At 36.4% G+C, this 25,742-nt stretch overlaps 1 protein-coding gene and 1 long non-coding RNA gene across 2 annotated transcripts in view; one reads left to right on the top strand and one right to left on the bottom strand.

Moving 5' to 3' along the window:
* Positions 1-9,462, top strand: part of LOC135217692 (protein turtle-like) — a 49,085-nt gene extending 39,623 nt beyond the window's left edge. The window contains exons 4-13 of the mRNA XM_064253669.1: positions 1,687-1,881; positions 3,395-3,550; positions 4,084-4,235; positions 4,485-4,629; positions 4,987-5,117; positions 5,703-5,862; positions 6,023-6,488; positions 6,708-6,850; positions 7,025-7,458; positions 7,889-9,462. Coding sequence (XP_064109739.1) covers positions 1,687-1,881; positions 3,395-3,550; positions 4,084-4,235; positions 4,485-4,629; positions 4,987-5,117; positions 5,703-5,862; positions 6,023-6,488; positions 6,708-6,850; positions 7,025-7,458; positions 7,889-8,653 — 2,747 coding nt within the window. The 3' untranslated portion in view covers positions 8,654-9,462. The remainder of the gene's footprint in view (positions 1-1,686; positions 1,882-3,394; positions 3,551-4,083; positions 4,236-4,484; positions 4,630-4,986; positions 5,118-5,702; positions 5,863-6,022; positions 6,489-6,707; positions 6,851-7,024; positions 7,459-7,888) is intronic.
* LOC135217693 (uncharacterized) overlaps positions 1-25,490 on the bottom strand; it is a 46,886-nt gene extending 21,396 nt beyond the window's left edge. The window contains exons 1-2 of the long non-coding RNA XR_010315164.1: positions 25,340-25,490; positions 13,858-14,022 (exon numbers count right to left, since the gene is read on the bottom strand). This is a non-coding gene — a long non-coding RNA (uncharacterized LOC135217693). The remainder of the gene's footprint in view (positions 1-13,857; positions 14,023-25,339) is intronic.
* Positions 25,491-25,742: the final 252 nt, after the last annotated feature.

Genomic DNA, 25,742 nt, shown 5'->3' on the forward strand with positions numbered 1-25,742 from the left:
CAAGGTTCCCCTCGCAAATCGCATGTGCAAGCTAAATATTTTGTTCGAAACCACAAGGCACGCCAGATATCAGAGAGAGAGAGAGAGAGAGAGAGAGAGAGAGAGAGAGAGAAAATAATACTGTTTGAAGTAAACTTGTAGATTAAATGTCGAATTAAAGACGACGTTCAGGCCAATACCCTTTTCCTCCGAAATATACGTATACTTTCTCTGCTATCTTGGGGTGGGACATATGTGCAAACATATCGCTTTATACGAGTCACAGAGTGTATGTAAGTCAAAGATGTATCGTGTAAACGACATAGTATGAAACTGAGCGAGTATACAGCACTTCATTCACATTATTCTCACAGGATTTCAGAGGGAAAATCATAAAAGCCCTTCCTTTGATCTGCATTAGCTCGAAAACGTAAGGTACCTAGAAGCGAAGTATCCTAAAATCTGGGCGATTCTTTCTAACCAAACTACTCTTGTAAATATACGGCCTAATCCACCTAGACATTCACCCCTCCCTTGTCTCTCGCTCTCAAGTAATATTAAATCAAATACGATTATGGAAGCCTTACAGGCACACACAAATCTAGCTCATAAACGGGGAAACGTTACGGCAGGTGAGTTTCCTTTGGAGAGCTTCTTATGTCACCGTGAAAGCCTTACTATACGGTCGTGTAAGCCGTCAGATTCTCAAGTCGCAAACATACTTCCTTCGCTTTGCTTCTATTTGCTTCACTGGCTATGACTTGTTTTTAAGATCTACATATTCAGACCTTACAAATGTCCTTCGGATCATACATTAAAAAACTGAATTCTCCGGTAATGCTAGGTATTTTCAGAATCATTCTTAAATCCCACCTTCAAAATCCTTAAACTGTTCCCGTGCCTTACCTGTTAGACCTATCAATGTTCCCTTCCGTTGTTCTATAGTGAATTTCCCACTGCCATGTTTCATACTTATTATATGAACTTCCTCGAAAAATTTCCCATCGTACTCCCTGTTGACAACACATGCCCCTTAGAAATATATACTACAACATCCATTACCTACCAGTTTCCTGTGGCAAAGCACTAGAGTAGCTCTAAGTCTATTCACCATATGACGAGCTTTAGTCGCCGGCGTCCATTGACCACATGATAGCTACATGTTATGTACGACTAATACAAATGCGGTAACTGAGAGAACGTTCTCTTTTGTAGATGACATAGAAATAACACGTGGCATTTAGCGATATCCGATTTGCTGCCTCTTACATAACAATCTCATACTTATGATAAATACATGATGGGATTTACCTTTTATTTATTTCACAGAAATGGACGCTATCTTTGTGACGGGAGGGTGTTTCCGAAATTTCTGTTATAATGAATAAAGAAACATCTACAGCCTTCTCTGAACCTGAAATAAGATGCGACTGACATCCCGGGTTTTAAATTTTGTGCTCACATTCTGGAATAGATATACATATATAGCTAAATATAAAAGGTTTTGTATTTGTTCAATATAAATTCCCTTTGTTAACGCCAGCAAGGACAGATCAAATGTGTATACTTGCAAAGAGAAAGGTTTGATGCTGGCAACCTCATCCCACAACACTTAGAACCTAAAAGGTTAATAAAGTCTTCTGAAACCACCCGTCTACGGAGTGTTGACGCATAGGTACCTACTGACATTTATTCTCTTTCTTACAGTCCCACCAGGGCCACCTGTAGTTTTATGGAATGGCGTCGGGGTCGTAGGAAGCGTAGGCCCACTACAGGAGAACTCTCAAGTCACTTTGATCTGCAGAAGTAATGGGGGAAGCCCCCCACCTCGACTGACTTGGTGGTGGAGGGGATCGAAGCTTTCACATCAAACGACTAATGTCACCTTCAATCCCCTCAGCAGTAAGTTAGGAATATGCTGATTTGCTGAAATATTCAACATTTTCGTTTTACTTAATTTTTCCCTATTCTATCCTTCCTATAACCCTTATAAAATACCCAAAGCTTCTGCATCCTATGCAAACAGCTACGCAAAATTCCAATCTCAACCAATCTCTTGAAGAAACTCGCCTCTGCATTCCACGGCCTTTCACGACGTTAAGAAACATTGTTACCGTTTTGTCAAACACTTGCAAGCATTCAACATGCTTCTCTGAATTTACTTAATGTTAAGTCAGTATCTCTCCCCTTAAAAAATTGTATATAATCTTAACCTTTATACAAACTTTGAAGCAATTTGAATAAAATTCCTTTCTCTGCAAATCACTCTAAATTGGATAGGAATATAAAATTGATGCCCAAGGTCAATTGCTGGGACCTATGAAGTTGCCCAGCCCCGGAAATAATGTTATAACAATTGTTAAGAAAGGGCGGAAAGGGGGGTGGGGGGAGTAAAATGGAAGAAGGAGAATATGAACGGAGGTATAGTAAACGAAATAAATGGGGTTTTAAAGGAATGAAAGGAGTTGCAACAAGAGTCCAAGGAACGTTGCAAAGAACCTTAAGTAATGCCTACAGTGTACGGTATGATGTGCACTGATGGCATTGCCCCATACATAAAAAATCATGGTTAATAACTTTCCTATTATACTGCATCTACGCTTCATTTAGCTACATCTACATATACAAAACGTAGTTTTTACTTTCCCCCTTCTCTCTCTCTCTTTACACACACACACACACACACACACACACACACACACACATATATATATATATATATATATATATAGTTATATAATATATATATATAGATATATATAATATATATATATATATAATTATTCACAGGCACTCCCAACTCCCAACGATGCTTTTAGTAACAAGTACTAAGCTTAAAAGGTAACACCTACACTTCTCGTTCCATAATTACTCAGATTATGCCTATTGGGACATTATGTCAAATGACAAACTACCAGGATTTATATTACGTGATTCAGTACCAAAGGCAAGCACTGACAAATGTTTCAGGGTTTCATGGCAGGCAAGGTCATGCGGTAATAAATTTTTGTAGATGTTAAATCCTGCTTAAAGCAGCAAGTATCTATCCTTTGTGAACTTTCTGAGGCAATCCTCGTGTTCAGATCTGAGGCAACGATATAACTTGAAATCATGAACTGAATTAAATTATTGTTATTATTATTATTCCGAAGATCAACCCTATTCATACGGAACAGGTCCACAGGGCAACTGTCTTGAAATTCAAGCTTCCTAAGAATATGATGTTCATTAGTAAGCAAGGGAAAGTAAAAGGGAAATACAGAAAGTAGAGATGTCACTTATAAAAATTTATAAATTAATAAACATATGAAAATTTATTACAATGCACGGAAAATTATAGCATTAGGATAGTAATGCATTGTAATGCAATTACACGAAAAAAAAAAAAGCTAAATCCAAGCTGCTTATCCTCTAGGGTCACCGAAAGTTGAATCGACGGTATGGCTGAGGGCTACCAGGGGTTTCCATGGAGCACTGCTGACCTGCCACGCCCACCCACCAACACCAGAGCAGTCCAGTCGCAATATCATTTTGCAACCTCGCACAGCGTCCGTCTCCCTCAACATTACGTGTGAGTAAGTCATTCCGATGTCATAACACATAATTCGCTTAGCTTAAGATTATAACGCTTTGTCCTCCGTCATTTCTACGTAGGATTACAGATAATAATGTCATTGATTTCACCAAGTGTTGCTAATAAGTTGCTATCGATGTACCCACAATTTCCAGGAACGCTAAACAACGATTGATTCATGAAATTAAATATATAAATGAATAAACTCGGCATTAAATCCTGAAAGCTTTATCTAAATTTACTATAGGAGCGAGTCGAATTGATTTTCGAGTTATTTTTTCATGAATGGTAACTACTGATTCATATTATCCATAGTGTCTTTAAAACCAAAAACAAATAAGCCAGTCTTTAAAATGACAATGAGCGAATCTTTAAAATAACAAGACTAATGAGATCATAAAACTAGAGTCACACAATTTTATCAACTTATTGTTTTTTTTGGTGAGTCTTTTATTAATAAAAAAAATATTTGGTACTATAAATAAATACTATGAATAACGAGTAATGAACATATTCTCTCTGAATTTCAGTGCCACCATTAGAAATCAGTATAACTGGAACGAGAGGGCCTGTTTCAGCAGGAACTGCCCTGCAGCTAGAGTGCCGCTCCGTGGGGTCAAATCCCCCTGCAGAACTAAACTGGTGGAGAGGTCACTTGCATCTTACTGAGGTCGTGCATTCGGTGAGTATGCCCTTACAATCAAAGAAAACGAAAAGAGGTAAATTCTTTATTGAAAACGGAACTACACTTTTTGTTTCTAATTCCGAAAGGGGCAAGATGGTCGATGGTCAGAAGCAGCCAAAACCAAATTTAGCATTCTAAGAAAAATTGTGACAAGACAGTGTAGACGAAAGGTCAAATAAAGATTAAAAGAATATTCTAGTTCAAAAGGCTGACGACACAGTGGCTGAAACTGACTTTCACCAACAGATATATAACGCTGGAAACGTGACGACAGCGACTCTAACAGTGGTGACAAACAGAGACCACGATGGTGCTACCTTTGCTTGCACTGCATCTAACCCGTTGCTGCCCAATTCTCCTATCACCCGCACTGTCAGGCTGGAAGTTCACTGTAAGTACCCTCTACCCATTCACTTTTAATACTGATGACAGATATTTAAAGATGGCACGGGGAAATCTAGTGCCCTTGTCGAGTCAGGTAGGAAGAAACAGGAAATGGACTGGGATCTTACCCCGAATCAAGAGATAAACCCAACATTGGGAATAGGGGAACACTATAATCCAGTATGCAAAAAGCAGATGATCTATTTTCCTGCTTTAGGAAAATAATGATATTGCTAATATTATTACGAAAACACATGATACACAATGTTAAGGCGAATTCCCATCTGAAGATTAATAAAATACGAAAACTTACTTCTTAATTTCACAAATGCAGTTTTCAAGAAACAGCGCTTCTCTCTTTCAGATCCGCCAGTTGCGACTTTGAGGTTAGGGAGGGCAATTAATTCTTCAATCATTCAGGAGGGCAATGATATCTACTTTGAATGTGATGTGGCAGCTAATCCCGAAGTCCAGAGAATTGACTGGACACACAATGTACGGCTCTAAAGGTTTTTAGTTGTTCTAACCACTTTCCTTCTTGCTCTGACAGTCTCCTCTTTAACTTCCTTCATTTCTCTCAAGTTCCTGAAAATTATGGAACTTTTGCATGAAGTCTACAGTGATATAATTTGCAGATGAATAAAAACTAGAAAACCTCAAGCTGCAAGTAAAATATTTCTTCGCTTTTTTTATTCTACTCAAATTCCTTTGGATTTTCTTCCTTACCATGTTTACTTATGCTATAATTCTCGAATCCCTTTCTAACCCCTTTTGCATAAAAGAAAATAATATAAAAAAATAAAACACAGTATTAAAAATTAGCAAAATCATCAAGAATCATTCTAGGTGATTCTAAATATACTGCACTTACGAAAAAAATGTAAGTGGAAGCTCTAATAGTTCAAAAAATGAACGAAACGTATTTTCAGTTTTTTAATTATCATGTGTTCAGGGGCGTTTTCTCCCATATCTCATAAATTCTTCAGTGGGTGATCAAAAAATTTTTTTTAACTTTCCATCCACTTTTTCTATAGAAATTTATCAGTGGTAACATTTATTACTCTTTTAATTTCATTTCAGGGAGTCATGCTAAAGCATAACCTAAAAGCAGGCATTATGATGAGTGGCCTCAGTCTGGCTTTGCAGAAATTGAGCAAGCGTAACTCTGGTTCTTACACGTGCATTGCCTACAACAGCGAGGGGAGGAACACCAGTAATACCCTTCATCTTACTGTCAGACGTAGGTTACCTTACCGTGAGTCTAAATCATGGGACATAAAAATCTGAATTATAAAAATTAATGTAGATATTGCTGTCCAATACTCGATTTTGTTTAATATCGTCCACATCAATTTCCCATACTCTGATCATATTACAATGACAATATTGCCTATCAACAGATGCACCCCAGTGTTTTGGAGGCACTCAAGCAAAAATTGTAGGTTCAGCAAGAGGCACACCTACCCTCCTTACCTGCCGAGTGGAAGCGGAGCCTTCAGAAATTATCGGCTGGGAGTGGGTTAGAATCAGAGACGATAATACAGACGAAAAAATACCAGAGAAAATAGTGCAGAGCAACGGCCTGACTTCCAGTGTCAGACTCACTCCTCTCTCCCAAGGAGATTACGGATACGTGACATGTCGCGCTACCAATGAAATTGGCAAGCAGCTGGACCCCTGCGTGATCAACTTCGTCCCAGCAGGGCCACCTGACCCCCCCACCAACTGCTCAGCTACACCTGTGAACAGAGGCCAAGAAACGACTTCCTTGTCTATTGCCTGTCACGAAGGTTTCGATGGCGGCCTTCCTCAAGAGTTCCTCCTCGAGGTTCAGCAAGAAAAAGAGGTTATTGCCAATTTAAGCAGGTAAATATAATCTTGGTGGTAAAAGCCAGATAGAAGTAACAGTTCAATACTGAAAGTTTTTCCTTTTTATGTTGCAACTGGCGAGATTTTTACGTAACATTGTTTTCATGAGGATATTTAATTCCATGATAAAGATATATTTTGTAAAAAAAAAAAATATGACACTAACCTTATTTCAAAGTCAGGATTACCAAGCATTCGCTTTATATTTTGATACAGTGAGTTTCCAGAGTGGGTAGTGGACCAACTACTAGGTGGTGCCAGTGTCACTATCAGAGTGACTTCACAAAATGCCCACGGGAAAAGTGAGCCTTTGATGTTAGAGGTACACACGCCCCTTGCACAGCATAGAGAAGCTTTAGGTATGCATTACCAATTACAACAACAAAAAGATTTCCTGTTTTTAACCTGTCTGATCCTATTTGAACAAGTTCATCATTATGTATGTTTACAATTTCGTAAAAAAGTAAACTTTTCTGTTGTCATTTTTTACATATTCTTTTAGCTGTTTACTAAGTTTACATCCACTATTACAGACAGCGCCACAAAAGATAAGAAAACCCTTCTGGGAGCCACAACTCTCTTTGGAGCACTGGTGGGCGTGGTGGTCGTTCTCGTCATTCTGATTATCGTGAGTGTGGTCATAGCCCGAAAGGCTAAGCCCCGTCCCAAGAATAAACCTACAATCGTTTCTACAACGCCCGTGGACAGCACATGGGAGTGCTACAACCCGGACCTCGTCTCTTCTGCACAGCAAAGGCAGCCGAACAGAGAGGCACTCACGGTCAGTCAACAAAGCTTGCCCTCACCGCGTCTGCACACTCTTATGCAGAAGCACCGCAATACATGCTTGCCTTTGAATGAACAAGCGCAGAACTGTATTCAGATGCATAGGAAATCCTTGCCTCATTTGCTAATCAGCAATCGAGATACAAAGGGTTCAAAAGATATGGAACTTCAAACATTTGATGTGAGTACTGCTTCACATTTTAATGAACCATTTTTTATTTTTTTTAACTTTTTACAAAAACCTTCTAGAGTCACTACTCAAGACAATTTCTAATGGTCTTTATTAAGTATTCTAGGTCTGCTTAAAAGATTCTGAACAGATTCGGTTTCTGCTTTTATATTACTCCAACTAATGGCTAATACTTGAATAAATCTAATCATTTTCATATTAATACTTCTGGAGAATTCTGTCGTTCCCAAGTTTAAATAACCTAATATTTTCTGTTCTATCTCTGCATTTCGCTCTATAATGGCCTTTCAGGAACCATTTTTAAAGCATCTATTTTTTTTTTTTTTTTTTTTTTTTTTTGCAAATATAACTTATACTTTCTCTGTAGTGGAAAGAAACGTTAAGTACTACCTCACAATTCTAATAGCTTCCCATTTCACAGCTCGAGGACTCAGGGAGCGATTCAAACAATGACTCGGATGTAGAATCTGTCATCGAAGTGACCCATTTTGCTACAAAGGGCCTGATCTCAAGTACAAAAGTGGACAAGAGCCTTCACAGCTCCTGCTCTCCTCTGACGAATACAAATGCCAGCAAAGGGAATACCCTGGGCGCTGGCGCCAACTTATCTAAATCGTCTCACGCTTTATCTTACGAAAAAGAGGCTACAAAACCTTTATTAACCAAAGAGGACAAGAATATTTCAAACCCCAGAATTGTTACCAATCTTCACACCAAAACCTCGCTGTCAAATATTTGTGCTAAAGAGAGAGCTATAATTCCTCCAAAATCCCCAGAGAAGCACAGAAAAGAAAGATCTGTTAGTGAAAGAGATAAACTCTTAGGGGACCAATCAGCGTGCCAAAATAAAACAGCCCCTGATATGACACCTCCCCCAAAACCCCCAAGAGTTTTCAACCCTTCACAGCCATCAGCTCTTCCATCATCTCCCGATTCTCAAAAGAGAGGCTCTAAATTATCCCTCCTGGATTACAGGGCTTGTGCTCAACAAAAACCACAAAAACCTTCGGAAACTACTGGAAGTCATCAGAGAGATGACGCGTGCGCCCCGCTGGCCGAGGATGAAGTAAGGGGGTCCTACCAAGACTCAGAAAAGGGAAATAAGCGAATTCGTCAGAATGGAATACCGAAAAAAAATACAGACGAAGTCGTCAGAAAGAGTCCAAGTAGGGAAACGAGTATATGACCCATGCCTCCGATATGGCTCTCTCTCCAGCCTGTTGAAAAGAGGGCCGTATCTGGTGAATAAACTTTCCTCCGAATTGACAGTTCTAGTAAACGTTAAGACCAGTTACTTTGGTACCTCCTCGGTTCTACTGCACGTGAAAATTTGAATGCAGAGTCGAATTAATATATTCTATATATGAAATATTGACTTTTGCGTAATTTCAGGGAACAACGTTTCTTGGTGATAAGTACAACGTTATTCGCAAGTATTACAAAGAAAACGTGTGGGCGAGTGTCAAAGTAAACATAAATATCGCGCGGAATATTCTTTGTGTCTGACATAATCGATGAGACTTTTGTCAGCCTTGAGGCTCTAAACTCTTTTAGATGATGCCAACGTTATGAAACTAGTCAGTGAAAACGTATCAAATAAGTTCTGTTTTAATAAACTGAGACCACAGTATTTTTTTTTTTATAAAAATAATAAGGGTTATAACAATAACAAGTGGGCATTTATAAGTGAAAAAAATAAATGTTAAATCGCATTAAGCACAACAAATCGGAACTTGTTATCGCGTGTGGATCAATGCTATTTAGATTCTTTAGTATAAACCTTCATCTTTCCAAACAGGAGGACATTTGTATTCTGAAAACTAAATGTTAAATAAGTGCAGAAAGGAGGCCACCCAGGTCATACTTTTACAAAATGTGAACTGAAAAATTTCGCACTTAATATTAAAATATCTTTAAGAAATTAATATACGTCACATCGTACCTTCAAGACTGCTGTCAAATCGTACCTCCCAATTTCATTAAACACACACACATTATATATCATTATAGATTAATATATAGATATATATATATATATAATATATAAATATAATAGTCTAATATATATACTATATAAAGTATATAATATATACGTTTCGAATACCGGTACAGAGCTGACTGAGCGTAACAAAAGCTATCAATAAACAGACTAATCCTGACAACTCTATTTATATAAGAGTATTAACTTAATAAGCTATTCAGCTTAACATATTATAATGCAATAAGGGCCTACATAAAAGGTCAATGCCCAACGAAATTTTCATATAAAATGCCAAGATAGTAGTACTGAAATACTCGTAAAACAATGCGCTTTAACTGTTCATAAAATAATGTAAGCTTTTAGCAATACAAATAAAAAGACCGTAAATGAATGTACCTACATATTTTCTATTTTTACTTGTAACTACCCTTTGTACATAGGTAAGGTCATATAAATGTATTTTTCTAACCACTTTAATAAAATCTGCTCGATTACATCTATGTCCATTGCCTATTTATCAATCTATGTCCATTGCCTATTTATTAAATAGTTATTTATGAAGAGGCTTTTAAGATGAGGATTTACATGCACGAACTAAAACAAAAGTAAAAACGTTATGAAGCCTCATCAAAATATCCGGATTAAAACCAATATTGTGTAGGTCAGTTATGATCATTTTTTTCTTCCTCTCTATATAGTACACATATATGCAGAACTCTTTATTATAGTAACGCCGACTGAATTCCTTATACCTTGATATTATCCCGCGCCTACTATGTTCCCTTTTTCTAAACCACCTGATTGTTGCTTTGTTTGTTTTGTCTGAACATTACAAAACGAAAAGGAAACAGCACTGGGGTTTCTCCTCTGTGCACGATTTCTCTAATCCATTCAGAAGAGTCCTTTGTATCCTTTGTACCAGTCTCTTTCTTTTCAACTTGCCTGCAACATCCCTGTCAACGCTCTCAGCATTTTTCTCTTTGTTTCTTTCTGAATACCTTCTCGTTTTACAAAGCCTAAACATTGCACCGTAGTCTATGACCATAATGACCTGTTCAAATGTCCCGCTCACTTTTATGCGGGAATTCAACGGCCTCTGCCTCCAACCGCTTCCATTTCTTCCAGTCATAACCAACGAAGATTTCATCCAGTAAATTCGGCTGTTCCCGATCCCACCCATGGAAATCTCACATACGAGGGTTTCAAATGCACTTCTTTTATACTCTCCCTGTGAAGTTTTACATAAAGGATCATTTCGACTCACCCAAAACCTTTATTAAATATTACTCGTATGTTATCCTATTAAAAACCATAATGTAATTCTAACACCATAACGTCTAATTTTAATCATAAGACATTAACACCAAGTACGAAAATTAAATTTTACACTAATCTTCATTGCTACTAAAAATATTAACGTTTAACTGTTGCTATTTTACCCTTACAAAATGGCAATGAAGTATATTCATTACGAGTGATAGAAAAAAAAATGAAGTGAGTATATGCAAGAATGACTAAAACGTTCCGTACAATAATGATTCAATGCTCACTCTTAACCTCAGATTTCATATTTCAGCATTTCTCAAAATTCTGATGCTGATGATACTATGGAATTCCCTCTGGTGGTGATGATGATGATGGTGAAGATGACAAACTAGTAGGATTTACTTCTTATTTTAAAGGGGGCTAGGAGTATGACTCACCAAAAAAGAAAAAAAAAACAAAGTGTTAAAATAAATTTTTCAGAATTAAGGACAACACTACCTATGCAACAATATCGTGAGGCATTAGTTCCGCAGACGATCCGATAACAAAGCCTTAAACTTGCTAGGTTCAACGTAATCCAGTCCACAGAATTACCCGTTCAGACTGTTATGGTTAGCAGCAACTTCATTTCATATCTGCCAGAGCGAACAACTTGCAATAAGAGTTGCATCGCCGGCAAACTGTACCATCTCATTCCCTCGAAAACTCACGTCACAAGAACCCTGCTTTCCGGAACACCATCACACTTCAAAAGCGAATATGAGAAAAACATGCTACATACAACACCCGAAAAATTCGCCATGCAATTCTGTTTTCGTTTTTATATTTTTGCAGCTTAAAACGATTCAAGGGGACAAATTTCATAAAAGCAATAAATCTCCCTTAAGTATTTCAATATCATTCCTATTCTGTTCTTTTTTTAAATCTACCTCCCTCCTCCCGATCAAAGGGTCAAGATTTATTCAGTTCTACTCCGAATAAATAGGTACAAATAGACTTAATCAACCTATTGCTAACTAAGAAATTTCTTAACATTATATAAATTTCTAGAGATACCTACTGGCAGGGATAAACAAACCTACCAGTCCTTAAACAAGCTTCTGAATGTGATATCTATAGTTGCATGTCATCTCATAAATTTACGTGGTATGACATCTCTTCTAGTTCCAATTTCCCTTTTTCATATGTAGTCTGTATAGAATACAGTCAGCAACTTTCACCTCATCGACCAAAGCGATCAATTCCTTTGCATTTTTTTTTCGGACACATTATCAACAACTACAAAAATCTAAATCAGATCCTTATATAACCAAACTGACAAAGACAAAATTGCATTGCTGTATGAAAAGAACGATGGTTTATACTTGATTCCCCTTATGTAACCTAATTCTCAATAATTCTACGTGAAACCTCCACTGGCCGCCTTGTTTAGATCCAGCTACTCTGGGATGAACGTAAAGACCATAAACAAGAGACGGTAAATTTCTCAAATAATCTGGGTAAATTTCTGAAATTATTTCACCTGTACTGCATTATATACATCCTTTTCTGTATTGATCTGTCAAAAGATTTTACTGAACAATAGCAGCGTGCGAAGCTCTTGCGGAGAATTGCTTAATTCTCCAAGATGTACCTAAGGCATTTTTATATACGTATGTGAAGATAATTTGACGATAATTATATATTATCAATTTAATGTTTTCTTCTGTTTTGTACTACACATGGCCCAGAGGAATGTCGTAGAGGGGTTACCCCTGACATATTTCAAAACCGATGGGGTGCCCTGCATCATCTATCGTGAAAATGAGGTACTTAAAGAGAAATAAATAAGAAAACTTTTGTGGATTCTCATCTTTTGTTTTTACATGGTAGGCATAGGCTAACAACGGTGCAGCACGAGAAGTTACGAGTGGTCTGTACACGAAATAAGGCAGCAGAAGACTGAGGTGATTTGGTCACGAAGTGAGGGAACAAGACGGGAAATATCCAGGCATAGCGTGAAAGGTACCAATAATGAGCTTAAGTGCCAGCCTAGAGCTTAAGTGCCAGCCTAGATAAATAAGAGGGTTGGAAAGACGTAAGATCCAATCAACAAATGTTACTAGAGAATTCAGTTTCCAGATTTCTCGATATGATTATATGATTACATCAACTTAAATGACATAATTTATAATGACAATCTAACACTGATAATGAAAACGACTAAGGGGTTGTTATTACACCGTCGGATATGATCAATATCAGCGCAGTTGTTATCAAAGTTAACACAAACAGTCGGGCATTTAACGCAAATCATTTTTACCCATAATCTAACTTCTCAATTTTACACCGTTGTACTGAATAAAACTATTGAATCCATTACTAGTAATGGATATTATAACTGATATTAATAAAAATTACATTTCACATACGTCTAAAGCCACAACGGCTGAAAAATTAAAGTAAGAAATGACGAGCAAGTACTGACAAGCAAACAGAATACTATAGAAGTCATTACTGTGAAGTATACATGGATAAAAAAAAAACGAAGAAATTCTGGTTTATTAATTGATCCTTGGAAAATTCAGATATTCTGTACGTTTTTCATTCACGCTAGTGTTTCGTTCTTAAATTAGAATATTGGAAGCACTACAATGTAGCACGGCCATATCAACTTTATTTATTTTCATTTCTAACTGAAGTCTTTGGATAAAAAAAAAAATTCTGTTGTCTTGACATTTTTGGTCATTTCGCTTTGCTTCCGATAACTTTGCGGCAAAATATTATTACTGCAATAGAGAAATAAGCAATTACCTTAATATTATTGTACAACTTCGCAATTAAATCGTGTGGCCGTTAGGCGACATGCTTAGAATCCTATACACGTAATTTAAAATTAAATTACTCACTAACGTTCACATATAAATGATGAGTGACGCCTCCTTACCGGGATTAGAAGATAATATTTAAACGGGCACTGCAAACAAATCAATTTGTCACGGAATTTTTTTCGGTTGACTTTCTAAATCTAAGCATGCGAAGTTTTTATGCCCAAGTTGGAAAATTCACCCTTATGATACTGGTACATATTCCATTAAATCTAGCTACAACCATCAGAACTGAAAATATGCGTGAAACACATTTTTCAGTTTTCAAGTACTTACCTTGCTTCACCAAGAAGGTAGCATGCAAAAGGAGCCGAGGTATGGCAGGCGAAGCTTTTAGATGCATTTAACAAAGTTGCCAGTCCGAATTCGAGTGCGTCTCATATTTTCAAAAGCGCTTTGCGATCACGCAGCCCCAGCCAGCGGTCTAAGCACAGCCTGCAACTGGTTTAGATAGAAGTGTGTTATTATAATATTCGTAATCATACAAATGTCTACAACTGGTTTGTCTCGCTAATCCTACTGATTTATAGGACTGAGTTGTAGTACTTACAGCCTCCATTACAAGGCCGATCTTTTAACATTTATGTTATGTTAAAGCGTACGTGCGTAAATAGTTGGGTAGCAAATCAAGGATTATGTAAAAATAGATATGTTTTTTTTAGTATTCGAGGCGCAAAAATGTGAAGTTTTGGAATGATTCACAAGTAAAAAACCAGTGAAGCAATTTGTAAATGAATGAGTGGCTTCTCTGGCGGGTGTTTTAGACAATGTTATCTTAAATTTGCAGAAAACTATAATGAACTATTTTTTTAAAAACTAAACAACAGAAAATAATTTGACATCATCTGAGACAGTGAGTTCAATCCTCTTATTTTTTTTTTTTTTAAGATATATTTACTACAAGATGTAAGGTCTGTAAGGTAAGGTAAGGACAGCATTAACCCACACTAGGTTTTGGTGGCTAAACAAGCAGTTGCCGGTTGATGTTCCCTTTCTTACACCTGAATATCCAGGGGAATCACATTTCAGTAAAAAAAAAAATGTAGATACAGGAAAATGAAGCATTTTCGTGGCTGATCAAAAAGCAGCCGAAAATCGTCAAAAATCTAGTTTTGACCTTAGGGAAGCCAAATGAAAGCCTGGTATTCAGGACCCGGAAAGACAAAATGATCATATATCATGTTTTGCTTTTGTTTCAGAATGACTCTATAATCCATGAATGAAAAAAAAAAATTATATCTGCGGAAACTAAATAACCTAACTATAAATTCAACTGGTATGAAAACATAGTTTAGTTGGGGGTGGTGACGGATAACTGGAAGCAGCAGCAAATTTTAAATCTTTTTCATCCTTCTCGTCAACCACATCCTCAAGACCAGAAGAACAGAAACTGATAAAGCCGTAATTTAGAACGTTTAATTAATGTTAAAATCTGCTTCGAAAACAAATCAAGGCAAGCCCGGAAAAATATAAGCATACAAAAAAAATCTTTCAGTTTAGTTACTGTATTGCAAATTTCCAAGGTTCTAGGAATACCTCTACCGAAGCTTCTATTGTTCATGAAATATATTCAACTCAATTGCAAAGTTTTGTGGTTCTTTTGCGTCGCCAAGTTAAACCGAACACGGCCTAATTTATTAGTTTCTTCTGACGCCATCTCGTTTAATAACTGGCTAACGACACTAATAGTTTCCTGCTTAATTGTACTTATTAATACTGCACACTTTAGTAAGGTGATCTTACTGACAGCAAGTGTGCAGCTTCACGAGTACGTTTAATAGAGGATTATTAAAACTTTCTTCTAAGATTACTACCGGTAACTATACAGAAGTAAAAAATTCCAAAACAATCACTTTACTTCAAATGACATAAATAAAATCCAATACAACTATCAAATCGTAGGGTTCTTTACACATAAAAATATACTCGTCTAATAATACATGAACATTTAATTTCTTCAGAAGACATGCCTGATAAGTAATCTGAAATTCGACTAAATTAATTTGCTCTTCTTGTGTTCCATACAGAGATCGTATAACATCTTGTGAGGTCACAACTGTTGTAGTATATTAAATCAACCTGCCATTCTAAACATCATTTACTCATCCTGACGAAAGCAATCTCCCTTTGCAACAGTCTACCTCTATCAAATAATTAAACGTGTAAGAACTAGGCTGTACAGAGAACAAACAAAAGCGCGTGGGCTGTCGGAGCAAGAGCGAAACTAAGGTACAATACTCCAATAGTTTACCATTACCATTTTCTCCTGTTGTATGCGCTGGTACCGTTTTCTATAAATACTTAGGGTAAACTATTCAACTTTCCTGTTCTATTTAAATCACTACCGATTCAGACATTTTAGTGATACATAAATAACGATCATTACTACAGTCTAATCGCTTGATATTTCAAACACTTTTATGGTATAACACTGAGGCATGACTGTTGGAAAATTGACAGGATGTCACTCGTTGGTCAAGCCTTCAAACTGACAATCTGTAAAAATTGATATTTTTTCGATATTCTGCCTCTTTCTTTCTTATACAATCAATTCTTTATTGCTTATATGTAGCAAATTTCACGAGTCTTCGAGTGCATGCAGTCTTAGCAATTACCAAGAGCCGACAAGAAAGTTGACATTCAATTTAAAAAATAAATAAAAAATCTATTTTACTGTTGTCCTATGATGTTTCCTAGACATTCCTGGTTCTTTTCTATTCAGTCACATTTATCTGGCTGAAAATACAATATTATACAACAAAAGCCATCACGTTTATCAGTTCTTCAATGTAACCCTCAAAATCCTTAAAATCGTTGATAGTTTGACCATTTCATACATCTCACCACGCCCCAAGTTTTTAACTATTTAATACGGCGACTTTGGCCAACATCAGTAGTACAACAGGGAATGTCACAGTTATCATTATGTTGTAAAAAAACAATTCTTAATAGTTAGTATACTAGAGAACTTATTATACGATGACCTCAGAATCTTGAAGCGTATGACCCCCCTTCAACCACGTCGAAGTAATGTAAAAGACTTTCAGACAGTTGAGGAACTGTCTGAACATTTTAAGTTCGAAAAAAGTCTGAAAACCTTATAGAAAAAACACCAAATGAACTGTTCATGCTATTTATTTATCCCTTATTATAGGTAGTACCGTCTTAGCTCCGAAAAATTCGACCCTTTTCCCACCTCCATGGAATGACGCCAAAATATCTGATGAAGCGCAGTTGTAATTTAAACCAGCCTCATGACACACGAGTATTAAAATCATTTGTATCTTACTTGGAGAGGAAGCCAAATAGAATATCATAAGCTGCATCTTCCAATTCAGTACTAGGAGCAATTTTAAATTATAGCCCTCCTCTTAAGTAATCAATAATAAATGCAGCTTTAATCCTTCTCCAGTCCAAAAAATGTATAATTCTCAGGTCCAAACAATTCTAGGTGATTTGTTTTAAATATGAACACCTGTGCAGCTACAGTAACGTTCCCTGTTAGCTAAACAATATTCTGACTAGAGTAGAAAGTAGAATCATCGTTATAAGAAAATTGTAACAAACATAAAAAATTAGCTTACAAAAAAAACTGAGGTTCAACACTAACCCATGCTGGAGTAAGCTAGGGAAAAGAATAAACAAAAGTGAAAAGGTAGACCTGCCTCTTAAAGTGAGAGAGAAAGGTTATGTCAGATAAAACAGAAGCTGGAAGATCACACAAAGCTTGATGATTGAAAATAGGCAACAGTCACTGAATAGTGTTTCCTGAGGACTGTTGATTTCCACATGGAAAATGTGGGAACAGGTGACTTATAGGTATTAACAGCCGCTGATGGAAAAAAATTTGAAAAATGGAAGAGTACAAAATTGCTTTCCTATTATAATTCGATATAAAAAAAGGGGGGGGGGTCTGTTCTGAACTTATAGCTCAGAATCTTCCAACAGCATCTCAGTGTTAATCACTGATAATGGAAAGTATTGCACAGTGGCTCATGGCACAGAATGCTACAGAAAAGTTTACCTCAGGATTGCTCACTGTAAAGGCAAGTACTTTCATCAAAACATTTAATTTCTTGAATCAGGCAACTGGGTGTTGGTGGAAAAACCAAGTCTGTCAATACTGAAGCTACTAAATAATACAATGTTGACCTGATCAATAGTCCTGAATAGTTTGCAATGCAGATGGGACAGGCATATTTTTTGGGAGCACCACTGAAAGGACTTTCCTTTGGCAAGAACATTGGGAACTGTTGCTATAAAATTCACGGGGTAGAAAGACTAAGATTAGTGTGCCCAAAATCATTTGGGTACATACAAATTAAAACCCGATTTTCAAAAAAAAAAAAAAAAAAAAAAAAAAAAAAAAAAAAAAAAAAAACAGATGCTGAATCCTTGCAACATTTATCCATATAGAATTATGGGGAAAGGAACGCATGAATGAGTTCAATATTCTTTATATACTGGCTCCACCAGCAGTTCGTGCCAGTAGTGACGGTTCTCTTAGAAGAGGGTCTTCCTGCAGTCTTTTATATGGTCCCTTATTGTATTAATGCTGAACAACTCAAGCAAATGACTTGGTAAACAGCAAAACGTTTATATACTGGCTCCACCAGCAGTTCGTGCCAGTAGTGACGGTTCTCTTAGAAGAGGGTCTTCCTCCAGTCTTTTATATGGTCCTTTATTGTATTAATGCTGAACAACTCAAGCAAATGACTTGGTAAACAGCAAAACGTTTATTCCAGGGCTACAATGCCCGTTATGCTCAGCAATGACCAAATTCCTCTTTTTTTTCCCAGCTTCCAGTGAAAATTCAACACAAACGGAATGATGAAAGACATGTAGGTTACAAAAGTCACCACCATCATAACTTACTCTGTGCCATGGAACCCTGTGTTGGTATGCTTAGGAAGATCTGAAGGAATTGTTGAGCAATGGTGCTATACAGTACACCAGTGGTTCCTGACCTGACAAATGAGCATTTCTTGAAGCATTAGGAATCCTGAGGCATTATACCCTAAGATGAAGCTGTGGGCGAACAATGTACAGTTATATGGAGGCCCTGCGATGAAGGAATGTGTGAGGTACTCTCAGTTCAGTAGCATTAGAGTCAAGCAGTAGCACTCCCGAATTGCATAGGATGAGCAAATACAAAATGGTGGAGAAACACATTATGATGGGAGAGAGTCGAACAAGTAGTAAAACATTTTGGTCACCTGGAAGCAGCTAATGAGAAGGCTCTCGGAAAAAGAGTAACAAGACCATAGATGAAATGTTATGATTTTTTATTTCAGACAATTTTCATCATTTCAAGTAAGAGCAGCCATATGTATCTCACCGGGTCTAGGAATGTTTGTCTAAAACTCTTTGGTATAAACCACTTTAGTTTAAGACACTTTGGGCTAAAGACGCTTTCGGCTAAAAACAACTTGGTCTAAAGACACTTTTGGCTAAAGATACAATGGTCTAAAGACACTTACGGCTAAAAACTCATTTTAAGCTGCACTATCGCCTTGATCAATTTAATTAATTCCTTTCCTAAGGGAATACATAAAACTTAATTCTCTCTCTCTCTCTAGAGAGAGAGAGAGAGAGACACTTTTGGCTAATAACTCTTCTTAGCAAAGCACTATCATGAAATTATTATTATGGTTTAATGACTTGTTTGTTTGCGAATGTTTCCTCGTTAAGTTGTTCAGGTATATCTCAATGTTTACAAGTTTTAAATTTATTTTTCATCTTATTTTAGTTTCTTCTAAAACTTAACAATTTGCGAAAACAATCCAAGAAAAAGATAAACTTTGCTATAACGGTAAATTGCTATTATACGAAGAATAATTCAACCAAAACCGCTACGTATTGGTGATGTGAAGATCGAAGGTGTCCCAGCCGTCTTATCTTAAGCAGAAATGACAAAGTTATGAAGATTTCAGATCACAACCATGCAGGCGGTAGCAAAAAAGTGTATAGGCTTCAAACATTAAACACAATTAAAGAAAAAGCTATTACAACATCAGAAACACCTGGAGCAATAATTTCTGAGGCAATTAGTAAAGTCCCAGAATGTTCCCGACCGCTGCTTCCTGACAAAAGTAAGACAAACAATTTCCGAAGCTTCCAACACCATTGGCTGATGCAGACGCTCAAGGCAGATTTAGAATAACCATTGGAGGAGAAGACTGGTTAGTACATGACAGCGGAAAAGATGATAGAGAGAATTTTGATTTTTGCAGGACCATCGTCTTTACAAGTTAGGTTCAACAAAGCACTAGTTCGGTGTCGAAACTTTTGAAACATGTCCCAATATTTTCTACCAAATAGTATATACAATTCATGCCCAAGTCCATGGTGAAATGCATCCTCTTGTTATTGTATTACTACCTGGGAAATCGGAAGAAATTTATATTAAAATGTTGCATGCTCTTGCTGAAGAGATGGAGAGCACGGAATTGAAACTGGTATTATATAGAAAATGCAATAAGAGAAGGCAATGAAATAATACCAATGTCAGAGAGGAGAGCTCGGAGAGAATGGATGACTGAGGATATCTTGATAATGATGGATGAAAGAAGGCAACAAAAGGGTAAAAGTGAAGATAGATATAGAGCTCTGGATAGAATTATTGAGAGGGAATGCACAAAGGAAAAGGAGAAATGGATGGATGAGATTTGTGAGGAGTTGGAAGGTTTGGATAAAAGGGATGAACGGAGAAAGTATGATAAGGTGAAAGAAATTACTTTTAAAGAAAAGAGAAACATCAGCATTGGTATCAATAAAGCGGATGGAACTATAGTAATGGCGTCAAAAGAAATATTAGAAAGATGGACGGAATATATTGGAGAATTGTTAGATGACGATAGAGTAGAACATCTAGATTTGAATGACAACGGAGAGGGACGAAGTATAATTAGATCAGATATAGAAGCATCTTTAAAATAAATGAAAAGTGATAAAGCAACAGGTGATGATGGAATAGCAGCAGAGATGTTGGTAGCTCTGGGAGAATACATCATTGATATACTGATGGAAATAACGGAAGGAATATATGATGTATAAATCGGCATTTATCACAATACCAAAAATACCAGGAACACTTGAGTGCAATAAACACCGGACTATCAGTATCATGAGTCAGATCACAAAAATAATATTAAGGATTGTTTTGAAAAAAATAAGAAATAAAATACTCCCAGAATTTGGCAATGAACAATGTGGTTTTATGAGAGATAAAGGGACAACAAATGCAATTTTTATTTTGAGAATGTTGATGGAGAGAGCAATAGAAGGGAAAAGGGATCTATATGTTTGTTTTGTTGACTGTGAAAAGGTTTTGAATCGGGTTAGATATGTAGACCTTATAAGGATACTGGAACAGATAAATATCGATGGGAGAGATCTAAGATTGATAAAGAATTTATAATGGAATCAAGAGGCATCAGTGAAAGTAGAAAATGATGAATCAGAGACTCGGCACAACTAGAGAGGTGTAAGACAGGGCTGTGTGTTATCACCTCATCTCTTCAATTTATATAGTGAAATGATAATGAGAGATCTGAGAGATATGGAAGGAATTAAGGTTGGAGGAGTCAATATTAATAATATCAGAAATGCCGATGATACAGCACTTGTTGCAGACTCCCATGATAAACTTCAAGCTTTAATCAGTACTTTACACCAATCAAGCAGAGAAAGAGGTCTGTCAATAAATATTAAGTAAACAGAAGTTATGGTTATCACCAAGGATGAAATACCCCCAAGAATAGATATAAGAATTGATGCTGAAATAGTTAAACAAACCGATAGTTTTAATTATTTAGTATGTACTGTCACAAGTGATGGAAAATGCGAAAAAGAGAACAAGAAGAGAATATCTATGGCAAAAGATGCATTTGGTAAGATCAAGAAAATATCTATGAATCTAAGAAGGAGGTTTGTGAATGTTTTGTTTGGTCTGTATTGTTGTATGGCTGTGAAACTTGACTTTGAGGAGGGCAGACGAGGAGAGATTACAGGCTGCAGAAATGTGGTTTTGGAGAAGGATGTTAAAAATATCATGGACAGAAAGGAAAACTAATGAGAAAGTATTAGAGAGAGTAGGCGTTGAAAGAGAGCTTTTGGCCTCAGTGAGAGGTAGAGAAATGCAGTTTGTGGGTCACATAGTGAGAAGACAACAACTAAAGCATCTCTCTCTCACTGGTAAAATCAATGGAAGGAGACCGAGAGGAAGACCTAGACAAAAATATATGGATGGATTGGTGAGAATGACTGAAGGAAGAATGTCTGCAGCTCAGTTGCTGCAGAGCTGGAAATAGGGAAGAATGGCGAGCCATGATTGCCGACGTCCTTGGGGATATGGCACTTGGATGATGATGATGATGATGATTATAAAAGTGAGCATCTACTTTGAACTGGCAGCTCGAAATGCATTTTTACGTGTTTTTGGTGATATTGCTGTGCATTTGTTTGTTCCATTTCTGCCAAACGACCTGGAGAAAAATTCAACAATTGGGTCTTGTAAGTCTTTATAATAAGGACACGGACTTTTCTTTTATTTTGGCCTTTTTACCTATTTACGTTTGTAGAGTACGTAGAAAATAATTTTGTAAATAGAAAGCTAAGACGAAATGGAAGACGTTCCAAGCCATTAATTCCAGCATCTAAATGGAATGTTTACGAGCTCACAAAAGATGGAAAATCACGTACGATAAATTCTGTTTAAGCATGGCATAGGAGATTTTGTGTCCTAGTTAGATCTCATTCAAATCTATATAATGTTCTCGATACTCTAAGAAGAAAAGAACAGCTTATACAATCAAGAATATCTCAACTTTCTCTAGGGGCAAGCCCCAAGAAATAAAAACAAGAAGAGAAAAAAAGAATACTAAAAGTTATTGCCGATTACCAGAATCGTTCAATGGAAGATTATCTTCGTAGCATTGCGTATAATCTGGGTTCTTTTTAAATTTTTACTACTGTTTTTCAAGCATCTTTATTTTTTACATTTAAAATTACATAAATAAAATACGACACCTATTATGCTAGTATTAATTTTTTTTTAATGTATAATTTGTAGTGTTTCCATTTTCCTACCTTTTAGTGTTTCCATTTTGTTACCTTTTTTTAAAATTGTCATTTTTACAAAATAACTTTAAACCACAGCGTCATTAGACCAAAGTATCTTTACACCACAGTGTCATTAGACCAAAGTATCTTTACACCACAGCATCATTAGACCAAAGTATCTTTAGACTAAATCGTCGTTAGACCAAGTTGCTTTTAGACCAAAGTTCCTTAGCCCAAAGAGCTTTGGACGAAAGTGCTTTAGACGAAAGTACCGTATCCCATCTCACCATTTATGTTGAATTTCCATAGTTAGTTAGGAATAATTGCAGGGCAAAACAGGCATTGTACACAATTTCTTTAAACATTTTTTGATATACTGTCTACCCTAATGAGGCAACATTTTTTGGTTATTTCACAATGAGCATGTTGCTGTTTGCCAGATTACGAAATCACTTGCTTGAAGAAGAGCCTTGTACTACTCTCCTTTGAAGAGACTTAAGACACTTGTCAAAAAAATATAAGAGATTTTATGTGCTACTAAAGAATGCTATGTTTCAAGACATATATGACGTGGGAAGATCGTATACAAAATGTGTTCTTCACAGGCTGGTTTTAACTCCAGATGAAAATGAGTGATGAGCAATTAGTTAAAAATCATATAGTATTAAAGATATCATGGACAAAGAACTGGCACAGATATCAAAGACATGTGGTTACACTCAACACAGCAATACAGCATAACCAGTCATGGTTACAGCAAGCTGTCACAAGACGTCCCATCTCGGATTCAGCATTAGCCAAAACATGTATAAGACTTAATTTTCTTTTTTTTAATGGAGCAAAACCAAGTCAAATTGTGCAATGAGCCCTTATTAGGTTGGGACGTGTCCATTGTACGTACTGTCATCAAATGATCTAAAATCCAGCTTATTACAGATGTTTCGTTTAAAGTACAGCAGACTATTGTGAACTATAACCAACACATTTCTTAAATTACCTAATACTTCAAATATTTCCACAACTGAAATATGACACCTAATTATGAGGGGAAAACCAAGAGAGTACCAAGAACGTCTTAATCTTCTAAGAGGCAGAAATCAAGTCTTTAAAATGTTTAAAGGAATATCTTAAGGATAAATTTTATGTGCTCTATGCACGTCTAAGGCATTTTAACTTTTTTTATACGTATGCTATTTTTAAGTTCATAATATGATGGTTTAAGTAATATTTTTTATCAAGTATTTCAATAACTTCATACTTTTGTTCTATACCTTGCTACCAAATACGTACAGTTACTGAGGTATTAGAAAAGTTATGAAATATCATTCTTGTTTGATTCTCACACTGCCAATGTAATCCTGAAAGGTTTTTAAACCCTGTTCAATGTTGACCTCTGTACCTGTTCTTAACTATGAAAAATAACATTAACCAATGGCATTTAATTTTCCAGGTGATTTCATGAATTAATAAATTATATACAGCATTCTTTTTTTATATTTGGCCAGTAAGTGGGGCTAATTTCATCAAACCTTTGCTTCATTTAGCCATACAGCCACCATCTTTCACCAATGCCTCTTCAACTGTGCCTTTCTGATAATATAATGGTAAGTTTATAAGAGTATTTTAAAGAACAACGTTGCCTGACATAACTGTTTACAAATAATTGTATATATGAGCTTAGTTTAGCACCTTCACCGCCAAGATGACTCTAAATTTAGGGAAGAATGCTACACTTGCTACAGATAAATTCTGTAGATGGCAATTACCCACGTACTGCAGTGATTTTACATATGATACCAATTTAATTTTATTATGGCAATTTGAAAAAAATTAACATTTCACTGTCTCAGAATACTTGTTTAACTCATTACTGCCTATGATAACTAACTTCGGGACTTCACTGTGGATGCAATGTTATATCTTAGGTCCTGGTTAGATTGGATGGAACCCTTGAGAAGTTTGGAAACCGTAGGCTACGTAGAGTTGGAGGCATCTATTTGGTTTTGTATTTTAGACCAATCAGAAACGCTGTGGTCTGCTATTAGCCTAGGCCTATACCTCGATATGTGAGGAAGGGATAATGGACTAAGCAGGCATTCCTAACAAAGTGTCAAATTCATCCAAATCACTTACGAACTATTATAAAAAATTACATTTGGCATTTTTATTGTTTCGGGTTTCGCCAAGTACTGCCTAACCTGTCCATGGCTGCCATAACCTTAGCTGGGAAACTTCACTCAAAATAAAAACAGCAAATATTCTGCGCAAATGAATCGCGAAACTAGGCTACCTATTTTAGGTCTACACCAGCATATAAATTAGTTTTTAACTAATTCGGCACACAATCATAAAATCTTACGGTCATCCTACTGAAAAGCTCTGCAAGACGCCAATGTTTAATACCAGCCCCTAGTAGGAGAACTGAAAGAGCATAGACGAAAAAATGTAATTCCTCGAATTATTTTACCAATGCTACATTATATACGCCCTTTTCTATGTCGTTCACTAAAAAAATCTGATTAGCCTAATGAACGATATTTCCGTGCAGAGATCTTCTGTGGAAACACCAACATTTAGGGGCAACTGTCCACCTGACCCTAGGGTAAGCCTAAGACAATCATTACAAATAAAGCCTATCCAAGGTTACATTAGAATCCAAAAATATCCAAATAAAAACTGTTGAACTTTGACTTACTGTGGAACATTTAGGAATACTTATTACGATCTATGGAAAGGTAAATCAATCGTTCGAAACCGAATACAACGCACACTACAGTACTTGCCACAAAGTTAACATGTAAACTGAATGCATCACGGTCTCACGGATCCATTTGTCATATGTCCTGTTGCTCGATGTCGAACGACGACTGTCTGTCATTGCGTTTGTGAATGTGATTATGCGGTTCGTGGAATTTTTTTTTTTTTATTCGTTTAATGTGATATGTTCAATGTTACCAATATGTATGAAATATTTTAAAGCGTTATGTTTATAAGGCAATGGACTTTTTTTTTAAGATTTCCTCTCATAGGATCGCAGTTTTAATGCTATAGGACTAGTAAACAACATTTTTAAAGCAATAATTCGTTCTCACGGCATG

Source organism: Macrobrachium nipponense, chromosome 7, assembly GCF_015104395.2.
Source record: "Macrobrachium nipponense isolate FS-2020 chromosome 7, ASM1510439v2, whole genome shotgun sequence".
In the NCBI taxonomy this organism is placed as follows: domain Eukaryota; kingdom Metazoa; phylum Arthropoda; class Malacostraca; order Decapoda; family Palaemonidae; genus Macrobrachium; species Macrobrachium nipponense.